At 53.6% G+C, this 23145-nt stretch overlaps 1 protein-coding gene across 4 annotated transcripts in view; it reads left to right on the top strand.

The window, feature by feature from the left end:
- Macrod1 (mono-ADP ribosylhydrolase 1) overlaps positions 1-23145 on the top strand; it is a 144231-nt gene that overhangs the window by 5615 nt on the left and 115471 nt on the right. For all 4 annotated transcript variants that reach the window (XM_032896464.1, XM_032896465.1, XM_032896466.1 and 1 more), the window contains exons 2-3: positions 2531-2632; positions 3322-3438. In XM_032896464.1, coding sequence (XP_032752355.1) covers positions 2531-2632; positions 3322-3438 — 219 coding nt within the window. The remainder of the gene's footprint in view (positions 1-2530; positions 2633-3321; positions 3439-23145) is intronic.

Raw genomic sequence — 23145 nt, 5'->3', positions numbered from 1 at the left:
CTGCGAACATCTTTTTACAACACCTGTCTCAGTGAGCCGTGAAATACTCTTCGCCTCTTCAAAAATGAAAGAAAATGAAAATGCATGTTTTACATCTTTTATAAAAAAAAATAAATAAAACCTACTTGTGCTTTTTAAGTGTGCATCTGACTTGATGGAAGGAGGCGGGCAGTGACTCCTGTGTGTGGCAGAGCGGGCCTGGGAGGTGACCCTGAAACATGGGGCTGAGCTGAAGAATGAGTTCTTGGGCCTTGGGCAGAGAAGCGTCTCAGGTGGCACCTCAGGAACCTGCCATGGCCAGGACCCTGTTTGGAGATGGGGACACAGCACTGGTGTGCTGGCCTTTTCGTTTGTGTCTAATGTAGCCGGGGCTGGCCTTGGATTCCTGATCCTTCTGCCTCTACCTGACAAATGCTGGGATAACAGCCACCATACCTGGCTGATGTTGGCTTTTTTGAAGTTGTGTATTTAGGGATGGGCGCTGACAGGGATAGGCTGGCAGATGTCTCTGAGATCGGTGTACTGGTTGGAGGCAGAGACAGGGTGCAGTGTCTGGGAAACAGTGCTGTGTTTGGACTCCATTGGAGCAAGTGGGCCTTGTGAACTGTGGCCATCGAGGTCAAGGAGAAGGGCAGGTCCACCCCAGGTTTCTTTCACCCAGTGTGGTGAGGGCTGGATCATTCTGTCTCTCTGCAAAGGGGGTGGCATCATCAGATGTGTCTCCTAGGGGGTCCAGGTGTCCTTGGGCAGTGGGACTCATGTGGTGCCAGGTTGGTTCCAGCCCCATCACATCAGCAGCTCCTGTAGCTGGTCTACAGCGGCTGGCAAGCACTTGGTCGGTGTCACCATGGCGTCCCGGTGCCAGCCCCAGCTCTAGCCAGCTGGAAACATCCACGCTTGATGGTGCCAAGGTTCAGGGTGTCTTTGGGCATGATAGCACATGATAACTAGTTTGTGGGGCTAAATAACGGCTAAGGCTACCCTGCTCTCCACCTGAGAAAGGCTTTCAGGGGGAGCCTGTGACACTACAAAGGGACCACACTGCAGTCCTGCTTTCTTTTTCTAAAGCTGTAACTCGTGACTCATGCATGCTAGCTAAGCACATTACCATTGCGCCAGTGTTCTTGGCCCACACACAGGGTCTTGATCACGGACCTTCAGCATCTTGGTAGACCTTGTCTCTGACCTAGAGAAGGAAACTGAGCCTCAGCCTTGCCCTTGAGTATCGTGGGAGCCAACGGGAAATGAAAGCACCATGCGGCTTTTCTCTCCCCTCTGTTCCCCCTTCCCTTTCTGCCCAGGCTGTTTCAGCTTCCCGCCCATCACCCCCAGATGCTGGCTCTTGCCCCAGTGCTTTTACAGGACTAGCCAAGGTCCAGGAAGGCATGTACCTACGTAAGTCAAGGCAGACTCTCGAGATTCTTGGTGGGCAGCAGAGAAGGAAATGGAGAGGGTAACGAGAAGAGGACTTGAGAGAAAACTGTCATTCCAGGCGGAACAGATGCAAAGACCGGAGGCAGGGAGTCATCAAGATGTTTAAGGAATGGACGGGTAAACTGCAGGTCAGTGGGTGCAGGTACAGTTAGGAGGATAGGTTTGGAAATGGGGTGTGTATTACAAGGGTCAGCTTGGGTCAGATTTGGAACCCAGGACTTTGTGTTAGCATTCTACCAGCTGGTCTACATCCCCAGACTCAACTCTTACCTGTGTTCTGGTGCCATTTGTGTTCATTCATGTGACTTTGCTGTGTGTTGTCCCCTCTCTGGTGATGGTGAGGGCCATTCTGCTAGTCTCTGTTTGGGGGACCTTGGTTGGGCTGAGCCTAAGTGTATAGATGGCCTTGTGCCAGCAGGGGGAGCCTGTGAGCCACGAGCCTGGACTAAGCTGTTCTCCAGAAGCTCTATCCTGGTTCAAGGGTAGGTCTGACAGGGCAGAGGGACCAACTTGGTACACATAGAGTCTGTGAGCATGTGGGGGCCTGGGTCCTCTCTCACTATCTAAGTGACCTCCGGCTGCCTCCGAAGTCCCTGCTGCCTCATCTATGAAAATAGGAGCATTTGCCTATAGGCTGCATAGGAACCATAGCCAGTGCAGGCAGGATGCTAACACTAGGCACTAGATCTGCCAGAGTCTATCTTTCAGCTAGTGACACTGTGGCTGACAAGGGACAGAGCATCATCAACCTGCCTGGCTTAGTGTGTTCGAGTTTGCAATCGTTCTCCAAGGGACATATTATCCCCCTACAAATAAATGAGGGATCTAGAGAGATGTTTAAGGTATCAGGAAGTGGCCAGGTTGAATTCTAAACTGGGTTCTTGATGGCTGAGTGAATCAGTCCCTCAGTCTCCCTGGGCCTCAGTTTCCCTTCTTGAACAAAGACAGCAGGACAAAATGTTGTGGTGTTGGCCGTGGTTCCGTCCCTGAGGGCCGCAGGAAGCATGGCTGCTAGATCAAATTATACCCTTGGACTCAGCAGAAGTCCTCAGGAGGAAGAGACCTAGCCTGACCACTCTCTGTCCTGCCCCTGCAGCCTTTCTGAAGAGCCTGAGTGACAAGCAGAGGGAGGAATATTACTTCTGCAAGGATTTCGTTAAGCTGAAGAAGATCCCCACATGGAAGGAGACAGCAAAAGGTACATGCCATTCCCTGGGCATGGACGCCCCCACCGCCTCCCCTTCCTACCCCCCTAACTGCAGAACGGCTTGGGAGGATCTTCCAGCATCCAGGAGCACCAATTGAGTGCTCCTTACATCCAGGCTCTCTGCAAGTGTCACCTCATTTAATTACTAGCACTGCCTGAGGCCAGTTTGGTTTGCAATCCCATGACAGCATTAGGAAGCCAGCTCCAGGCCACATAAGCCATCCACCTTGGCTAACTCATTTACTGGGAATTAGGGTTTGATGCTGTGATGCCCTTGCTTACAGGGGCATGCTGGGGAACTTCTGAGCCCGAGAGTGCAGACCCGATAACCCGTCCCTTCTCCCATCCCAGACTCTGTTGTGATACCTATAAAATGGAGTGTGTGAGAGCAGGCACAGTGAGCATTCTGACAATCCCAGATGAAGAGCTGAAGATCAGTCTTGGCTGTGTAGTAAGTTTGAGGCCAGACTGTCTCAAAAAATTAGGAACAAGGTGGGGTGTATGTGATATCACTGAAGCCTTCTGGAGCATTGTTGTAAAGGCCTTATGTACACACAGTAGGTGTCATCCACAGTAGGATGTCATCATTAGCATCACTAGGATGGTCACTAGGACTCTGGCTCTTCAGTGACTCTTCCGTGAAGGTCTTCTGTGTGACTCCCTGACCCTACCTGTTCCAGGGCTGGCTGGGAAGGTGGAGAACCCCAAGTATAAGAAGGACAAGCAGCTGAATGAGAAAATCTCCCTGTTCCGTGGGGACATCACCAAGCTGGAGGTGGATGCCATTGTCAACGCTGGTGAGTGACTGGCCTGAGTTAGAGGCCTGGGGGGGGCACTTCGTCACCTTAGGCCTGGTTGGTATGCCATAAATGGGTGGGCGCCACCTGGCTCCAGAGAGGCTCCTAGTTGCTGGTGTGGATGGCCTGCTGGCGCCACCGGAGACCAGCGTGGCTGCCACTTGGGCTCGTCTTCTCTTGAAGCCCTGACCTGCCTTCTGGGGGCACCTCCCTCTGCCAAGCTGTCTTGCAGCTCTGAGGCCCATTAGCAGTGGGGATGGGGGAGAGCAGGCTGGAATGGTGCCACACTTCCCTGCCTCCAAGAGACCAGAGTCAACTCTCTTCATCCTAGGGCAGGGGTGGGGACTGTGACTTGACTGCCTCCCCACCTCCACCAGTCCTGCCTCACTCACTCCACACCTGGCCAGGTGAGGGAGCTCACAGAGGGAAGGGAGAGCCCAGAGAGGAGCCCTCAACCCTCTGGCAGCTCTCCAGTGCCTGGGCTGGGAGCTGCTCAGCTTCTGCACGTGATCTCTTCTTGCTGGCTTGGCGGTTTATTGTGATGAGCAGAGTAGAGGCAGCTGCTTCTGTGGGGGAGGGAAGGAGGTGGTGTTTGTCTGGTGGAGGTCTAGAGGCTCTGGGAGGGGCTCTGGAGTCATCAAGAACTGGTTTCTAGGGTTAGTAAATCTAGCACGTGTGTAGGAACTTCCTGGAACAAGGTCAGGTGGCTTCCCTCCCTCCCTCATACAACCCACAGGAACTATAGCAGGCAGTAGAGGTATCTTTTCCTATGATTCTGTGAATATCAGGGCAGAGCTCCTAGCACAGTGCTCCAACTCACAGGAAAAACTGCCTCATACCAGCCCCTCCCCTGTGCAGCCCAGAGCACCTCAGCCCCCTCCCCTGTGCAGCACAGGGCACCCCAGGTGCTTCTAGACCTCCTGTCACCTGGCTTGCTCTACCATACCTGGGTCTTGACAAGGGAGTAGGTTCCTCCAGGACAATAGAACAGGGAGCTGCTGATGCTGCCCACACTTCCTTGGCCTCCTTAGGTAACCAGGCACCCAACACAGGTGGCTGCTCCCTGGTCCTTTCCCTTAGTGATCTGGGTGGCATTTCTGGCAGAGTTCTAGGCTGATGCTTGTAGAGGACCAGCACTGGAACCCCACCCTCACCCCCCACCTGTCTCAGGCACACAGGTGACGGCTGGCATTCAGTGCCAGAGAGAGCCTGGGTTACCTTTGCGTTTCTGCTGTTGCCTCTGTGTGTCTCCCTGGAGAACCTGACAGGGTTGGTAGGTGGTAGGGAGTTCGACAAATCTATCCGACTGAAGACAGCCTTACCTGGTTTGCATACGCTGCACCAGTCTCTCGGGGAGAATGTTGTTACCCACCCCAGAGGTCCTCAGGAAGTCTCTTGGCTCTGCCCTGGCACCTGACCCTGCTGGTCACTGATGAAGGTGTGGGAGGCACCCAGTGGTTCTTTTCCTGTCCAGCTGTAAAATGGACAGTGGAAAAGAAGGTACCTTGTTTTGTGAGTTCCTGGGCAGCCTGGCTGGTTTACAAGTGTGGGTTCAGGGACCAGAGTGTGTGCTACAGGAGCAGGCGAGGACTCTGGAGGCTGCTGTATGGTACATGGATCTGCCTGCCGGCTCTTTCCTGAGGAGCACTCCAGCGCTAGCTGAGCTGCCTGCCCTGGGCTAGGGCCCTGCCCGCCATGATGCCCCCAGGACGTTGCATCCTGGGAGGTGCACCTGCCAGGCTTCTTTCTGTCTGCACAATGGGGATGATGGAAAGTGATCTGTCGGGTTGTCGGGGACACAAGGTGGGAATGACACTCATTTACCACCTGCACAGGAGCCAAGGGTTCAACACCTGCACTGGTGACACCATTAGCATCACGCTGAGTGCCAGCTCAACAAGGCCAAGGACTTGCTGCCTCCCGGAGATGACCAGCCATCCCTTTTCTTGCTTGCTGTAGTAGACCCAATGCCTCTTAGTGTGTTCTCTTGAGATGTTTTCTTGAAAGATCAGGGTCAGTCAGGATCCAGAATGGCAAGCAGTGACTGCAGCAGATGTTGGGCATGGGTTTCCCATGCAGAGTCTGCATCTCCAGTGTTTGGTGCAGGTATTGGCACTGGTCAGAGAAGTCCTCAGTGGCCTGGGTTCTCTCCCCAAGCCCCTGGGATCTTTTGGGCCCTGGCTTCAGCCTGTCAGTGTCCCCCACCAGGGGGCAGCAGAGATCGCGTTTCTGAGGAGCCCATAAATCAGCCTTTATTAGTGAAATAAAAGTCGCAGGCAATGTGGGGCTTTTCAGGGCTGCATAAATCTGCGTCCGAGCCTTGTGAAACCCATATGTGCTTAATTCATATGTAAAGTTTCAAGCAGGAAGAGAATGCGTGTCCATTAAATTCTATTTGACTTGATTATAATCATTAGCCGTGAATAATTGCTTCTCATTGCCGACCGCAGAGCCACCACAATAGGCAAGAGGAGAGAGCAATTATCTCGGGGTGGGAATTTTTAAATTTTTATTTTTGAAGCCAGGGGTAGCATTGGCCTGTGGGCATATGATAGCCTGTGGAGCACAGTGTGGACTGGGAGTGGCTGGGTCTCGAAGTTCCACCAGGGCTTCCTGTGTGTGTGTGTGTGTGTGTGTGTGTGCGTGCGTGTGACTGTCTGTCTGTCTGTCCATCCGCATTTCATTCTCATTTTGTCTGTTTCCAGATGGGGAGGAATGTCCCCCTGGGCCTCACTCCAGCTTCAAGAATGTGGAGGAGAGGGATGTAGGGGGAGGCAGAGGGGGCCTGTGAGGAAATGGGGAGACTTGCCGTGTGTGTGTGTGTGTGTGTGTGTGTGTGTGTGTGTGTGTGTGTGTGTGTGATGGATGTATGCTATGTGGCAGGGAGAGGGAGGAATGCTGGGCTAGTGAGTGACAGGGCTGGCTTAAGGTCACAGGGGCAAGCCAAACTTACTAGACTTTCCCCACGGCTGCCTCATGGGCGGATGGCCAAGGCCATCAGGGCCGTGCCCAAGAGAGCCCCAAGCTCTTGCCATCTGTGCTGGCTATGGCTCCTGCTCACAGGGGTATGCCACATCCATCTTAATTAAATCGACCGCCACGCTGGCAAGATGACCTAGGGAGCCCCCTGTGGCCGTCCCCTCTCCAGGCATGGGAACTGCCTGTGTCTCTAGCTCTTCCTTTGACCCCTGGGACTGCGTCTGGGTTTCTCCACTTGGGGTGGGAGGTGTTGTGGCCTTTACAGTGCTTGCTCTTCTCTCTGCCTCGGGCCGTGGATGTGTCCTTAACACCACCTCTGGTGTCTGTGGGCGGGCCCCTGTGCCTGAGATGGCGAGTCCCGGTCAGGAAGTCTGAACACAAAGACACTCATTCTTGGCCGGCCCAGGGGTCCAGTGGCCCAGCTTTGGCCTTCGAGCCGTCTTGGGGCAGAGCATACGTGAATGTCACATTTTGTGCAGAGACACAGGCGTTTTTCTCTCGAGAGCAGTCTCAGGCTCGGCCTGTGTGTCGGAGCACGGAGGCCTCTGGAGTGGGATCTGGGGGCTCCTGCCAGCGCCGCCCATCCCTCAGGTCCTCATCTGAGAGCCACTACCATGCTCAGGCCCCAGCCTGCGTGAGAGGGAGGATGACACATGCTTAGGCCTGACACACAGAGGGCCCCAGTAAATTAGTCCCGGGGAAGTCAGGAGCAAGAGCAGCTAAGTAGGATATAATGTGACACGGCGCCCGGGAGGGAGGGCTGAATAAAGTGTGCGCGAAGCCGCAGGGACCAATTAATTCTGCGAGGAGGTGGCGGGAGGTGAGCGGGTCACGGAGGCCTTTGAGGGGCCTGGGTTCTGGGGCCTGGCCTTAAAGAATGGGTGGGAAGCCGTGTCTCACGGCGACAAGCTGGCCTCACAGGGAGACTTTTAAGCTGCTTATTTATTTAAAATAAGGCTTGAGTGGCACTCAGCTTAAGTCCTGGGGCTTTGATTTCCGAGAGCCACCCGCCTCTTATCTCCCCACCCCCACCCCACGGTCCCCAAGCCCTTGTTTCATCCCTCCGTGCCGCCCTGAAGGGTACCGAGTGTGTAGAAGAGCAGGCCTGACTCTGAGCATCTGGCCACCAGTGAGCAGCCACAGAGGGCCCCGCCCTGCTCGGGCTGTCCCCCAGCCCTGCCTGGGCTGGACTGGAGCGGGTGATTTAGAGACCGCCTTGATGGACTAGCAAGCAGGGGGCCGCAGGGACAGCGACTGCCTAGTGGGAAGTGATCTGACGCTAAACTGTCGCCGTAAATCGCTTTATCTGTCACTTCAGATTTAAATGTGTTTGCTGAGGCTTGCCGGCCGCCGACAGCAAAAAAAAAAAAAAAAAAAAAAAAAAAGCTCCCCATCAGTATAGGCAGGGGCAGGGGCAGCAGCGCTGGCCAGAGCAGAGCCCAGCCAGAGAGGCCACTATGGTTGCCTCTGCATAGGCTGCTTAGCTTAGAACTGTGGGGCTTGGCCCTGGGCAGTTCACCCTCTCTCTTCCTTTATCTTCCTCCCTATCCTCCAGCTCCTTCCCCTTCTTTTTCATCTTCTGTCCTTCCCTGTCTCCTCCTCTTCTCATCTCTCGTCTCTTCTCTCCCCTTTCCCCCCTTCCCCCTTTCCCCATTCTCCTCCTTCCCCAACCCTTGTCAAATTTCCACTTAGTCTCCACTGCAGCTCAAGCCCTCTTCTCCAGGCCAACCCTCTCCCCCACCCCTCCAGGGCTCCATCCCATTTACAAGTCTCAGCACCTGTTTGGCACTCAGCTTAAGTCACCCCACCCCAGCACTCGGTTGGTGACAGGTTCTATTCAGTGTCATGGCTGGCTGCTAGGAAGCAGTGTGAGTGGACAGTGAGCTTGCTCCTGAGGCCACTGGCCCCATGAGGCCTGTGGGGGGCGAGCTTCCTGCTGTCCAGTTGTCTTGGGCTCTGAGTCCCAGCCCCCAGCCTTCAAGGACTGCCCACCCAGGGTTGCCTTGACTGGATGCTAAGACTTCCTGAGCAGGGAGGGCCCCCACTTTACAGAGTAAGAGACTAGGGCTCTCATGAGATCACAGAACCAGGAGTGATGGCACACGCCCGCCTTTAATCCTATCGCTCTGGAGGTGGAGGTGGAAACAGGCTGATCTCCATGAGTTCGAGGCCAGCCTGGGCTACATAGTGAATCCCGGTCTCAAAAACAGACAGACAAACAAACGAACCCAAACCCCTTGTCTTTGACACTGGGATTTAAAGGGATGCAGCCAGCTTGAATTTTTTTTTTTTTATACCAACTCTCGCTGGGTATACCCCGGCGTGGGAGTCAGCAGGCTTGAGGTCCAGCAGCCACCCTCCCTGTGTAAAGAAGCACCAAGAGGCCTGGTGCCTCCAGAAGAGTGTGGCTCCTTTCCACAAGGTCGAGCCATGTTATATAAATTCATAAATGATGGATCCCTTCTGAATTATTGACGCCCCCTCCAGGGCTTAGTCCACTGAGGTGAGCCTGACTGGTGGGTAACACGCAGAGGAATCCTGTAAGTCCCTTCTGCCTCCAGATCATCTGCTGACATCCCACTGTGGGTCAGAACCCACCAGTCTGCTGTCTTCACGGGGAGTGAGGGGAGGAGCTCCCAGTGTCCTGAGCTCTAGTTGACTTTTGGTGAATAAAAGTGACCCAGTGCTGTTGAGAGCCAGCTCTGGGATCCCTCTCTCTGATCCAGCAGAAGCCCCACCCCGCCTCTCTGGGCCTCAGCGGAATCTCTTGGTTTCATAGATATGGACAGTGGTTAACATTCCTGGGAATTCTCCTGGGTTTCCTGGCAGTGTGGGGGCCTCTCGAAGTGAGGAAAGAAGCACAGGACTCAATGTGCCCACATGCACAGTACGTGTAAACTCTGTAGTGGAAGATGATGAATAACTAGAGCTCAGAAAGGGATAGTGACCTGCTCAGGGTCACACAGCAGGAAAGTGGCAGAGTGGTGTGTCTCAAAGCCAGGCCCCCAGCCTCCCATCTCTAGGTTGCTATCACCAAACTGTCAGAAAACCCCCGTCAGAGGGCTGTAACTTGCCTGTATGGAGCGGTGGCTGGGGTACATTCTGTCCTGGGCTTCCTGACCTTGAGGCCACCTGGCCTCGGCTCCCACACCTGTGCAGCTGCCCGTGTCCCTGATGCTGTCCCAAGCACTGAGCTTATGGGAATGTGTGTGTTTTGAAATTAATGGCGACTATTAAGTTGGCGGAGCATGAAAAGGGCTGGAGCTGCAGCTCTTGGCTCACTCTCCTGGAATGATCCAGCAGGGACTGGGCACAGGCTGCCTGAAGCGACGGACCCCTGTATCCCTAGAGGACCAAGGCTCTGGCCTCAGTATCTGTCGTGAGGGAGACATGGGTGCCCCTCCTTTAGGGGGTACCATTCTCTGTCCTTCCTCCCAACACCCAGTCAGTGAAGACAGTAATGTTCGGGACTATATTGAATGAATCTTCTCTCCAGACCTCCAGGGTCAGCTCCCATCCACTCCAGGTCTGGATTTGGCCTTCCTGAGCAGGACAGAGGACATGCCCCCAAGGAAGCCACATGACTGAAGTGGGTCCTATCAGGACTTACATCCAAGGTCAGAGCTGGCAGAGAAGCCACCTAAGGCCCCCTCTGCAGTCCTCAGGGATGCCTACCTCAGAGGCTCACCTCCGAAGTGCCTTTGTTGATTTTTGCAAATCCCCTGTCCTGCTGACACTCTAATTGGCCACTGTATGGTCCCCTCCTGTAGCCTGCAGTTAACTTCTATCAAAGGGTGCAGTTTCTGGGGATGCTGAATTTAGGCCTGAGCTGGGTATAGGGACCCTGGGGTGGGAGAGGGAACACTGACTGCCACAGAGGGGTCTGGTTCTTCCATCATCTCCTGCAGGCTTTTCTACCTGTGGGCATGCTTTCCCACAGGGTTTCTGAAGGAAGCTCAGAGAAGAGAAGAGACTCCAGCCAGGGTGGCAGGGCCTGGAGGGTCCACCCATAATAACTAGTGGTGTATTGAAGGGTTCATTTTCCACAGGACGCACTGGGAGCTCCCCAGTGGCAAGTGCAAGTCTGAGAACTGTGTATCTGGTCTGTGAGGCTGTCCTGGGGGTGCTCAGGCTGTTTGTACAGTAGGTCACAGTAAAGATGCAGCAGTGCAGGATCTAATGAGTCCCCAGAGCCGGGGACCTTGGGTGGAGGTGGCAGCCTTGTAAGGATGCTAGTCTCCTTGTCTGCAGTGGGAAGGTTAGGGGATATGCTAGTTTGGGTCCAGGTGATTGAACTCAGGGCCTTGCTCTACACTGAACGATACCCCCTACCTGACTTTGTCTTAGTTTTAGTTTGAGATAGAGACTATCAATAAGCTGCCTAGGCGGGCCTTGAACTCACTTTGTAGTGCCTCGAACTTATGATCTTCCTGTCTCAGCTCTTCTGGGTGCTGGGATTCCAGGCGAGCACCAAACCCATCTTGGAGCATGCTATTTATATCTGTGTGGAGGTGTCAGGAGAGGACAGCAGGGGAGGATGGTATAGAGCCATTCCGGGAGGGTGGATGGGGTTAAGTTGAAGCCTCCCCCCATAACATCCCATAACAATTGCCCCCTCCCAGGGGCAACAAGTGGTCCATGAATAGCATCTCCACAAACTCCCCCATCTCGCCTCCTCCCCTTTTAGACATTGTAATTGCCATCAAAATGGGAGCGTCGGGGTGGCTCGTGGGAGAGAGTGCTGGCTGTCAGCTGTCCCCTGCCAGCAGGGACGAGACTGTTTGATTATTGCCGGCTGGCTGTATCTCACACACGGTTTAAACACCATCAAACACTACATCCCTTTCGAGAAGTGAGGGCTCCCTCGCTGTGGATGTTGAAGAGAAACAGGGACATTAAAATCCACGAAGCAAATGGCCTAGAATTGACATTTGCGGCGGTGGGGAGCTCTGCTCTCCCTGTCAGAGAAGCTAAATCCCAATGCTGTCAGGCAGCAGGGAGCGTTCCCCACAAGGCTGGTAGGGAGCAGGTGGATTCAGCCAGAAGGGGACCAGGAAGAGCCAAGGAGGGGATTATATGGTCAATTGGCCACCTGTCAGTGCCCTTCTGGCCTTGACCTCTGTCTGTTCAGCCTTACTCTCTTCTGGAATGCTCCCCTCCTCCAGACAGCAGGGTGCTGGGCCCATGGATCTGGGCCAGGGCGTGGTGTGGCATGGTTATGCCTACCAGAGCTTTGTTCAGTTTCTGCTGTTGCCTCTGAGGAGCTTCGTGTGCTCCATCGTGGTACAGTACCCCTCACGCCCTGCTTCTTCACCCGTAGACCCCAGAGAGATGTCCCCTAACAGAGAGACCTCAAGGGTCAAGGTGAACCACGCAGGTGCCTGGCAGGGAAGAGCTTGATGGATGGTGACAGCCACCATCAAGGAAGTGGATATGGAAGCACGAGGTGACTTTTTAAAGATTTATTTTTACTTTTAGTGTATGTGTAGGTAGGTGTGCGTATCTGTGTTTGTAGGTCACTTGTGTGTAAGTGTCTGGAGAGGCCAGAGAGGAAAAGTGTCAGATCTCTTGGAGTTGGGTTTCAAGCGGTATAAAAATGGGTGCTGGGAACAGAACCCGTTGCTAGAAGAGCGACCCTGGAACCTGCTCTGTGACCAGACAGGCCTTGTATTCAGAACTCAGAGACGCAACTGCCCCTGCCTCCCGTACTGGGATTAAGGGCCACCACTCACTGCCTAGCTCACAAGAGCTCTAAACTATCTCTCTAGCCCTGAACCTACTAAAAAACAAGTGCAATAAATCCAGGACCAGAGCTGGCCCTGTAGTGAGCCTTGCATACAGCTTGCTGTCCCAGTATTGTGTGGGACAGAGCCACAGTGTGTGTGATCTTAACCCTCGAGAGGCAGAAGCAGGTAGATTTTTGCAGTTTAAAGCCAGCCTTGTCTACTTAGTGAGTTCTAGGACAGCCAGGGCAACATAGTGAGATCCTCACCCCCTGAAGGCAACCCCCACCCAATCGTCCTAGAAACAGTATAACAGTGACAGAAGAATCAACGGCCAATGGGGCGACAGCTCAATGAGTAACATTGCTTGCTACAGAGGCAGGGGACCCTGTACCCATGTTAAAAAGCTAGGGGTGTGGCATATACCTGTAATCTCAGCTCTGTGAGATGGAGCTGGAGACATCCCTGGGGTTGTTGGCTAGCTAGTCTAGCGAACTGGGTGAGCTCTGGGTCTAGTGAGAGACTGACTCAAAAATAAGCTGGGAGACAGCTGATATCCACCTCTGGCTGGCACCTGTGCGCATGAGAACACACACACGCACACACGCATACATGCAGGTGCACACATGTACACATACATGCATATAACACGCACGCACACACACAGCTGAGGAAGGCAGGGTTGAGGGTTGGGAGTGTAGCTCAGTGGCAGAGAGCTTGCTTACCATAGTGATACCCTGGGTTCCATCCCCAAAGCTGAGAAAGGAGGGGAGGGAGGGAGGGAGGGAGGAAGGAAGGAAACTAAGCCTCAAGAGAGGGCTGTGTCCTAACATCTCCTAGAGTATGACCCTTGCTCTTGGCACAGGTCCTTTCTGGTTCTTGCCTGGTTCCTTGAGGCCGCCTTTCACACCTGGCACCTTCCACTCATGCCGCCCGTGGTCTCGGGTCCCACTAGGGTTCGGGGACTCCTTGCAGTCTGCTTGATTGCTGACATCTCACCATGGCTCCAGCACAGATGGCCCCTCAGAAGCGTCTTTTATGCCAACCACTTTTTCTCCTTACAGTGTTTGCAGAACTCAGCTGGTCTTTTGTTTTGTTTCTGAATTGTTTTTATTTTGAGACAGGCCTTACTATGTAACCCCGTGTAGTGGTCTGAATGAGAACATCCCCCATGGGCTCTGGCATTTGAATACTTGGCCCTCACTTGTGGTGCTATTTGGTGAGGCTTGGGAGCTGTGGCCTTGGAGGAAGTGTGTCACTGGAGATAGTCTTAAGGTTCCAAAGCCTTGTGACAGTCCCGGTCTGTGCTCTCTGCCTCCTGCTTGTGGTTGGAGACGCGGGTTCCTGTCCCCACGCCTGCCACCTGCGGACACAATTACCTGCTATAATGAACTCTTCCGGAGCCCTACGGCCAAGCAAACCCTTCCTTATATAAGGGGATCAGGATGCTTTATCACAGCGATAGGAAAATAACCAATGCATCCTGTGTACACTCGCTCCCGCAGGTCAGGCTGGCCTCGAACTCAGAGAGCCTGCTGCCTCTGCCTCCCAAGTGTAGGGATAGAAGGCATGTGCTACCAGGAAACACCCATCCCCCTGCTTTTGGAGACAGGGTATTTCGTGTAGTGCTGGCTGTCCTGGAACTTAGAGACCCATCTCCTTCTGCTCCCTGACTGCTGAGAGTAAGGAAAGCTGTGTGCGTGGCCTGTCCTCTTCTTTTGAAATGAGAGCCTAGGTTTTGTTTTTCATTGGGGTTCACCTTCACAATGGAGTGGAAGACGACCTTGAACTCCTGGTCCTCTCAGGCCTGGGATTACGGGGTGAGCTGCCATGCTCAGTTTCTGCGGGGATTGAATTGAGGACTCACAAATGAAGTAAGTGCTGTACCGACAGAGCCGCCATCGCTCAGCTGTTCTTTCCCCCACAGATGGCTTACTCAGGGTACCAGAGCCCCATCTCACGGTTCACCTTCCCTCCTGATCCAGGAAGCCCTCTGCTTCCTGTTTGCTGCTGTGATTCCTGCCTCTCCGCCCCTGGTGACCTGGCCTCTGGGCCTCTTGTCTTGCCTAGGTCCACTGAGTCTGCCACTGTGATTTCTCTCACATGAGCTTGTGACTAATAAGGGTCCCCCCCAGGGGGGCCTTCAAAACCTTCCCCTCCTTAACATCGGAGTTTAAAAATGTGTCACCATCGATTTGAAGGAGAGACTTGTTCCTGCTGAGAAAAGCGGCCTGGAGATTCGTCTCACCTTAGGAACCGCACGGGCGGCTGCATAAATTCCAGCAGGCCACCAAGGGCTCCATGCAAATGTGCACTGGAGCCCCTCTGGCAGCATGAGGTCCTGCCAGCTTCCATGTTGCTCTCAAGGGCTGCTCCCAACTCCCCCAGCCTGACCTCCTGGAAGGCCTAGTATGAGAGGTGTGTATGTGTGGGGGGGGTGCAGATCCTCTCGTCCCTTCTCTCCAACTCTTCATTCACACTAACTATACAGTGATGTGGTTAAATTTCAAAAGTGGGGGATGAGTGACAAGGGACTCTGGGAGTGGGACTAGGCCAACTTGATGTCCCCTCCTGGTGTGGGACTAGGCCTCCCTGGCTTGGGAGACACCACCATCCTTGGTAAAATGGTATGTGTCCTGAAGGGTGGAGTGTGTGTGTGTGTATGTATACATGGGTGTATGTGTTTACGCAGGCCAGAGGACAGACACCCTCAGACATTGTTCCTTGGGAACCACCTACCTTATTTAAAAATTTAAAAGTCTCTTTACTTAGGTGCACGCATGCGTATGCATGCATATGCATGTGTGAACAGTCACACCACGATTTGCAGTGTATACGGAGGCCAGAGGATGACCTTTACGACTCATATCTCTCCTTCCACTGTGTGAGTCCTGGGGTTCAAACTCAGGTTGTGAGGATTGGCAGCAAGCATCCTTACTCACTGAGCCATCTGGGTTCTTGACAGTGTCTCTCACTGGCTTGAAGCTCACCCATCAGATGGGGTCGTTTGACCACTGAGTCCTAGAGACTCCCCTCTGTTTCCCTGAGACCTAGGTGCTGGGATCACAAGTGTACTCTACATATTGGGCTTTAAAAAAAGGTTCTGGTGACCTGAAGGTCTTGTTTTTAAAATACCCACTGCATTGAGACATGGTTTTCAGGGAGCCCAGGATGACTTTGAACTGCTCATCCCAACATCTCTGCTTCCCTGGTGCTGGGCGGACAGGCACATACCCTCTCATCAGCTTGGTGGGAAGACTTCTGTCCTGGAATCCCAGTGTCTTTGTGATTCCTAGGCAGGGGCTGCTGGGGGCTTTGGGGTTACTCTGCCTCCAGGCGCCTCTTCCCCACTCTGGCTGCTTATCTGTATCTTGCCTGCCCTCACAGCCCCAGCTTCTCCTAGCAACTTCTGAGTCCAGACCTACCCAGTAAAGATCCCAGAGGGGAACGCATTAATGTAGGGACATGAAGTGACTTTTCTGGGGTCCTCATGCCTCCCTGGGAGCCCTGAGTGGACCTATCACTGAGGTAATGAGGAGGAGGCGTGGAGAGGGCCATAGCAGGCATTCGTTTGTGCTGGGTACCACTTGGTGACTGTCTGGGAGGAGAGATGGGATCTGGAAGTACTCAATAATCCAGGCCCACTGGGGAACCACCCTGTGCCACTGAAAGCTGTGAGCGTGCACCCCAGTGCCTCTCTTTGCCCAGGAATTAAAGAAATTGTGCTAGGTCTGCTACTGGGCCAGCCTCAGCCTCAGTGGGGAGCTCAGTGGGAGACAGGGTGCGGGGGTCACCCAGGGTGCCAGGCAGCTTCTGATGGTTCTTGGGGAAGACAGAGCCAGAGAAGAAGGAAGCAGGAACTCGGAGGCTCTGTGGCTGCTGTGGGCCTAGGAGCATGTGTGAGCCTCCATTTGCCAACTGGGCAGGGACTTCTGCAGCCCAGCCTGAGCGCCTGCAGCTGCAGGATGTCCTCTGAGGACTCCCAGCAGTCATTACTCGGAGAAGGGAGGAGGCTTAATTTTCCTGTCTCCCTAAATGTTATTGCCTTTACGGGCTTTGGAAATCAGTTTTATGGTCTGCGTTATTTGTCCACTGAAATATAGGAAGCACTGGAGGGAAAATAAACAGCAGAGGTGCGTCAGGGCCTGAAGGGTCAGGAGGCTGAGGATGGGGCAGGGCTTATGCGTAAGTCCCCCTGGCAAGGGTCACTCTTCAGGAACTGCTGCAGCTGACAGAGGGGCTGGAAAGGTGTGCTCCGGACTACAGAGAGGTGTCTGGTCTAGTGTTCATTCGCCTGAGTCCTTGGGACCTGGCCCCTTTTGTCAGTGGGTCCCTGGAGCCATGCAGACCTCTCTTTCCCTAATGGCCAGCCTTTCTGCTGCTCCCATTGAGTGCCACCCAGGGTACCCAGCCAGCTGCTGGCAGGGAGCCTTTTCAGTGCATAACAAATAAGTCCGTTGGGGTTTGCCATGCAGACGTAGGCCTGTCGGGGGCTCCACCTGCAGAGAGCTCCTGCCAGAGTTAGGAGCTGGCCAGAGACGAGATCCAACAGGGACCTTTCGTTCACTCCTGGGACCCAGGACTGTCCCAGGGAGGTCCCCATGTTCTCCCCTTCCTAGGAGAAGGCTGCTTCTCCACGCCTCTCTGAATATGCAAACGGTAACTTGGAGTCCAGAAGAAAAATGTGTAGAGGACGGGCAGAGACGGTTCCCGGTAGGAGGAAAACAAATGGCCAGTAAACAAGGGAAGAGAGGCAGACTTTCGCTTGCAATCAAGAAAAGGCTAATTGAAAAAAGAGCATCATCCTTTACCCACCAAGGAGATGGCTGTGGGAGCACCCACTTAAGCAGGCGTGGCACAGTCTCAGGGAGTGGCTGTTTCTTTCGTGCCTCATGTCTCACACCAGCACATAGTAGGTGCTCACTAATGCTTGCTTTATGTCTGAAAACAAACGATTTGCTTCTGTGTGTATCAGCGCTACAGCTGCTTTATCCCTGTCTTCCCCACCCCCACCCCCTACACCCCACACTGGCTACTTCCAGCATCCCACCCCAGCTCCCACCCCAGCTCCCACCCCAGCTCCCACCCCAGCTCCCACCCCAGCTCCCACCCCAGCTCCTATGTACTTCCTGGGCTGTGGCCAGTGTCCTTCTGGGCCAGGACTTACCTCAAGGGCATGGCTGCTGCTTCTGGGTTTTGCCTTCCCAGGGTACACTGCTAACACAGGGACATGGGATGGCAGACCTTGAGTTGGATGAGTCTGGTTCTTTTGCTGTTCTGTTTGTGAGACAAGTCTCACAGTGCGTTCTGGCTGGCCTAGAGCTCATTAGACCGGGCCAGGTTGGCCTCCGACTAACCAGCATCCTCCTGCTTCTGCTCCCCAGGGCTGGGATTAAAGGTTTGCCACCTCGTGTTGGTCTGTGGTGTTCTTGGTTTTTGAGAAAGGCTCTGGCTCTGTAGCCCGCTAGGCCTGGATTTACTGGGTAGCTCATGTCGGCTTCAAACGTGCAGCAATTCCCAAGTCTTCCAGTTGCTGGGATTGTAGCTATAGGCCATCCCCAGCCTTCCTGCTTCTTTCTGTTTTTCTCCTCTCCACTACAGCTAGAGAATTCACCTTTCCTCCCTCCTCCTCCCTCCTCCCTCCCTCCCTCCCTCCCTCCCTCCCTCTCTCCCTCTCTTCTTCCCTTCGTCCCTCCCTCCCTCCCTCCTTCTTTTTTAAGGACAAGGTCTCATGTAGCCAAGTTGGCTTAGAACTCACAATGAGGACCGTGAACGTCTGATCTTGTTGCTTCCTGAGGTCAGGGACTATAGGTATGCCACACCCTCATGGTTTTATGACTGCATTCTCTCTCACCTCCTAGCTCTGACATGGGCCATTCCCGTGGCTGAGCGCACTCTCGTAGCTACTTCCTTTCTGGCGTACTCTGAAGGTCTCCTCGGACCTCTGAGAACCTCCCTCAACCTGAGTCAGATGTTCTCTTGTGAGTTGCATATTCAGCTATGACCTGTTTCTCCAGCAGCTCTGTGGGGGTGCCGGGGCTACAATGGAGGATCATGGGAAAGAAGATCTATACAGCTGGCATATGGCATACCCCAGAGTGTGACACAGTCATATGTCGTGTGTGTGGGTAGTCTGCTGGAGTGGCTTATCTCTCTGTATCACACTAGTATAGAAAGCTGGTAGCAGGTGGCAGTGCCTTTTCTTGCCAGCCCATCCTACGGAGTCCTCTGCAGAGCCTAGTGTGGCCTGGTCACAGTGGAGCTACTCTTGACGGGGAGCTCGTACTTCCCATGGGCAGTCCTGGGGAGATCTGGATCAGTTGTGCTTGAATCATCTTCCACCTACCCACCTGGTGTGTGGTACACCTCCTTAAAAAGGATCCAGTGGGAGAGTCGCAGCCTGGGAGCTGCCAGCCTGGAGCTCACACAGCCTGGGACCCCCTCTCAATCCTCTTCTCTTAGCTCACCCGTGCCGGTGCCCCTGGCCTCCAATCAGCCTTCTCAGTGCCTCATACTGAGGCAGATGCCAGCTTTCTCTCTCACATGGAGGGCATGGGGCAACTTAAACCCAGCTACCTCTAACTGGTACCCAGCTCTAACTTCTGCCTGGACCATAACACAGGAACTAAGTTATGGTGGATGGAAGGTTTCCCACGGGCCATACATAGTTCAGGGCAGTGGGCGACACCTGCTTCCACAGCTGGCTCCCGAGTCAACATCAGTCACTGAGGCCTTGAGCAAGCTGCGGAACTTGAGAATAATAATAATAATAATAATAATAATAATAATAATAATAATATAAACATTAATTGTGTTTTTTAGATAGGACTGGCCTAGCACTCTGTATGTAGCTGAGGGTGACCCTGCATCTCTGATTCCCCTGCTCCTCCCTGCTGAGGAGATCACAGACAGACACCTCCACTCCTGGTTTCTCCAGGGCTGAGGACGGAACTGCACCCCCTTTTGGAACAGGAATAGGAATAAGGCTATAGTTCAGTTGGTAGAGTGCTTATCTAGCGTAGGTTAAGTCCTGAGTTTGGTCCTTAGCACTGCAAGGATAAATTAGGCATGGCAGTGCACCCCTGTGACCTCAGTACCTGGAAAGATGCGGGAAGCTTAAGGTCAACCTCATGAGTTTGAGGCCAGCCAGGGGTATGTGAGACTCCATCTTAAAAGCAAAACAAATCAACAACTTGAAAGGTACTTGCTTATAGTGAAAGTAAGCAAGGCAACTGTGTCATGCTGCCTTGGGGGTGTAATGTGGTGACACATGGTGACAGATGCCTGGCGCCTGGCACCATCAGGCCTGCTGCCTTGCCTCTCACAGATGGGTGCCCCTTTAGGAAATCCCCTCTAATTATGAAGTTAGAAATCTGAATGGTCACATGGGGAAGAGGCACACACTCATTAGGAGGCCCAGGCACACAGCCTGGGCTACGTCAGGAGTCTCTCACAACCAGCTTCCTAAAGACAGCAGGGCTCAAGAGAGAACATCTCCATCCGCCTGCTGGCTGCTTCGTCTCCCAACTCTCCGGGAGTTGCTGTCTGGGGAGGGCCCACTCGGGAGCCCTCCTGTCCCCAGAGACCGCCCCCCTGGGGGTCCTTCACCCCAGGCTTGTAATCTTGGCTTTAAAGAGGACTCAGATCCCTTCCTCCTGCCCCCCACCATGACTAATCCATTCTCCAGGGCCCCAGTCCAAGAGAAAGCTAATTAAAGAATCTCTGCTCTTGGCTCAGTCTGGACTTTGAAGATTCCCCTTGGTCTTCTTGGAGTATATGAAAACAGGTGGAGAAAGGGGGCGTTGGAAAAGGCATTGGACAAACCTCCAGAGCCGCTGTGATAGGCCTGATCCCCCGCAGCCCGAAGTCATCAAATCGCCCTTTCCCTGCTGAGGAAGGGGACATGGGCTGCTTCCCCCAAACACCCAGACCGTAGCTCCTTTGACCCCTGTTCTCCTTGGAGGACAGGGGCCCCTGCATTTCCTAACAGTATGGGGGAGCCATGAGGGGCTGAGGCCGTCCTGTACCTTCAGCTCTGAACTGGAGAGGCCCACTGTGATGATGGGGAGGGAGCAGGCGACTGTGAGGTTGGGTTCTGCCTCCCTACTCTCTTCTTCAGAGGCTCCACAGGAAGACTGCCTGACACTTAATGGCATTTTCCTTTCACTGGGGATTGAACCCAGGGCTTTGCACATTTAGACAAATGCCTTACCATGGAGCATCTCCGGCCCAGGAATATTTATTTAAATTATTATTACTTCTGAGGCAGGATCTCATGTAGTCTATCTAGGGTAGCCTAAAACTCTGTATGTGGCTGAGAAGGCCCTTGAACTCCAGACTCTTCTCCTTCCACCTCCCGAGTGGGATCATCTCCACTCTCAGTTTATGCAGTACTGGGAATTGAACCCAGGGCTTTGTAGATGCTGGGCAAGCCCTCTACCAACTGAGCCACATCCCCAGCCCAGAGGATTTCACTAACCATCAGGGATATTTATTGGATACTTATGGGTAGTGACCTCTATGTGACATGGGGGCCCCTTGGCAGCCCCATGTGCTCTGTCCGAGCAAAGCCTGACATACACAGTTGCTCAACAAAGACCAGTTGATCATGTGGCTGGCTTAAGACAGACAGGGCTAATGCAACTAATGCTTCTGCTGCCTTCAGAAAACCTCCTGCAGGCTCTCTGGGAATGGATGGACCTGGATGTGTGTGTGAGGTGCTCTTAGATGCTCCCTCCCCTTCCAGTAATGCCGAACCTTGGTGATACCCCGGGGAAGGTAGGGGTATCTGATGCCACTGTGGTCATCTTCTCACCCCACTTCCCACTGGTGTGCCAGGGGGACTGAGGTAGGAGGGACACTAAGCAAGGGTCTCTTGGGGTGTCTGCCTGCATCATGGAAATAAAAATGATAAAAACCTGTCACTGAATTCTGGGTGGCAGTAAATTACTTAACACCTGAAACAGGTTGAAATGTGGCCACCGTGGCTTTTAATAAGCCCATCTCTGATGCAGCAGCTTCCGTGAGGAACCGGCCGGGTCTCTTCTCGAGGCATAATTTCATCGCGGCCCCGGCTTGGCAGCGGTGCAAATAAGATTTCACTTCCCCTGTAAATCTCTGAGGGGGGGAACGCAGGATTTCATTTGCGCTGTCAGTTAGCGCGGAGAGAGCCTATTTACTTTACTGCAGGAATAGAGGGTCCTTTGGAGAGGCAGGACACAGAGGCCAAGGGGAGTTGGCTGTGTCAGCACTGAGAATTGACGTGGGTGGAAGAGGGCAAGGAGGTGGTCAGTGTTTGGCTTGGGGAGCACAGATTGTCTGGAGTGCTTGAAGTAGACCAGCAGTACCACAAACACCTACACTGTTTCATGAATAGGAGACCGGCTTCCGATGGGTCAGGGCTTTCCTAAACAGGGTGTTAGGAGTCCACCACAGGACATGGCTGTGGGGCTGGGGGTTGTGGCTTGGGGTGATGGGCCTTTCATAGGTTTGGATGCCACATGTCCAGGGAAACCAGGTAGGTCTCCCTGTCTAGGAGGTAGAAGCAGGGGAAGGTTCTAGAATCCAGTGTTAGGAGAATGAGGGCAGGAGACTTGGAAAGAGAGCTTTTAGTTTAAAGTCCAACTAAACAGTTGAGCAGGGGCCCAGGACCTTAGGGTACCCTTGGCTGCATTCTGGTTCTGGTTCTCCTCCTTTCTCCTCCTCCTCCTCCTCCTCTTCCTCTTCCTCCTTTTTTTTTTTTTTTTCCGGAGCTGGGGACCGAACCCAGGGCCTTGCGCTCGCTAGACAAGTGCTCTACTGCTGAGCTAAATCCCCAACCCCCCCCCCTTTTTTTAAGGTTTATGTATATGGGTGTACTGTAGCTGTTTTCACTGTTTTCAGACACACCAGAAGGGGGCATTGAATCCCATTACAGATGGTTGTGAGCTACCATGTGGTTGCTGGGAATTGAACTCAGGACCTCTGGAAGAACAGCCAGTGCTCTTAACCGCTGAGCCATCTCTCCAACCCTCCTCCTCTTCTTTTTTGAGACAGGGTTTCTCTGTGCAGCTCTGGCTTTCCTGAAACTCACCCTGTAGACCAGGCCGTCCTTGAACTCAGAGATCCACCTGCTCTGTGTGCCATTCTGGTTCTTACTGGACACCTGCCCCCATCCTAGAGTCATAAGTGGTTCTGCAACTTGTGTGGGAAAGATGAGGCCTTGGGCCAATTGGCTGGTGGTACCAGCAGCCCTTTTCTTGAGTGTCTGTTAACTGTTGGTCTGGGAGCCGCTTGAGAACATACTCATCTTCCCTGGCTTGGGGAGCTTTGGGCCCCTTTAGGTGTTGGTGTTGTCCCAGTGTCACTGTGTTGTGGAGTACAGTCAGCAGACTGTGGACTGGGCTGGGATTTGGGGGCTCGAGATAAGGTAGAACCTGCCAGGGAATTCTCCAAGGAGCAGCCAGGGGCAGCTCTGGCAGGGCCAGCACCTTTCATTAGAGACTGGAACTAAACTTGTCTCTTGTTCTTGCCTCAGGTGGTGAATGGGGCCAAACTCTGCATGTTCATCTGCAAAACACTTTCAATGGGAACCTACCTCCTTAGAGGACTCCCAGCCCCAGCCACCACAGCCCCCTACCTCACTCCTGGAGAATCCTCACCACACTGCTTCTAGGAAGGGAACACTGCACCCCTAGCCTTAGCACATAGTAGGCCCTCAATAACTTTCTGCCTAACTGGCTGGCTAGCCATTTTCTAGAAATTCCTATAGCAGCCTTAGAAAAGACCTCAGGAGAGAAAGGGAGGCAGCTCTCCTGAACGCCCAAGCGTCTTAGAACTCAGAATCCTTGTTCTGGTCCCTAATGGTCATGTTGAAAGCTGCCTGGTTGAATGGTCCCCCTTGATCCGTTCCTGCACCCAGCACAATGGGAGGTGAGGTCAATGAGAGGGCTGGGAGCGGTATCTGTGGGGCCAGAGTACCCAAGGTCATCTCTGCAGGGGCTTCCAGCCACCAAGGCCTGTGGAG

Source organism: Rattus rattus, chromosome 2 (genome assembly GCF_011064425.1).
Source record: "Rattus rattus isolate New Zealand chromosome 2, Rrattus_CSIRO_v1, whole genome shotgun sequence".
Classification (NCBI taxonomy): Eukaryota; Metazoa; Chordata; class Mammalia; order Rodentia; family Muridae; genus Rattus; species Rattus rattus.
The sequence above is the reverse complement of the archived record's forward strand: the minus strand, read 5'-3'. Positions and strand labels throughout refer to the sequence as shown.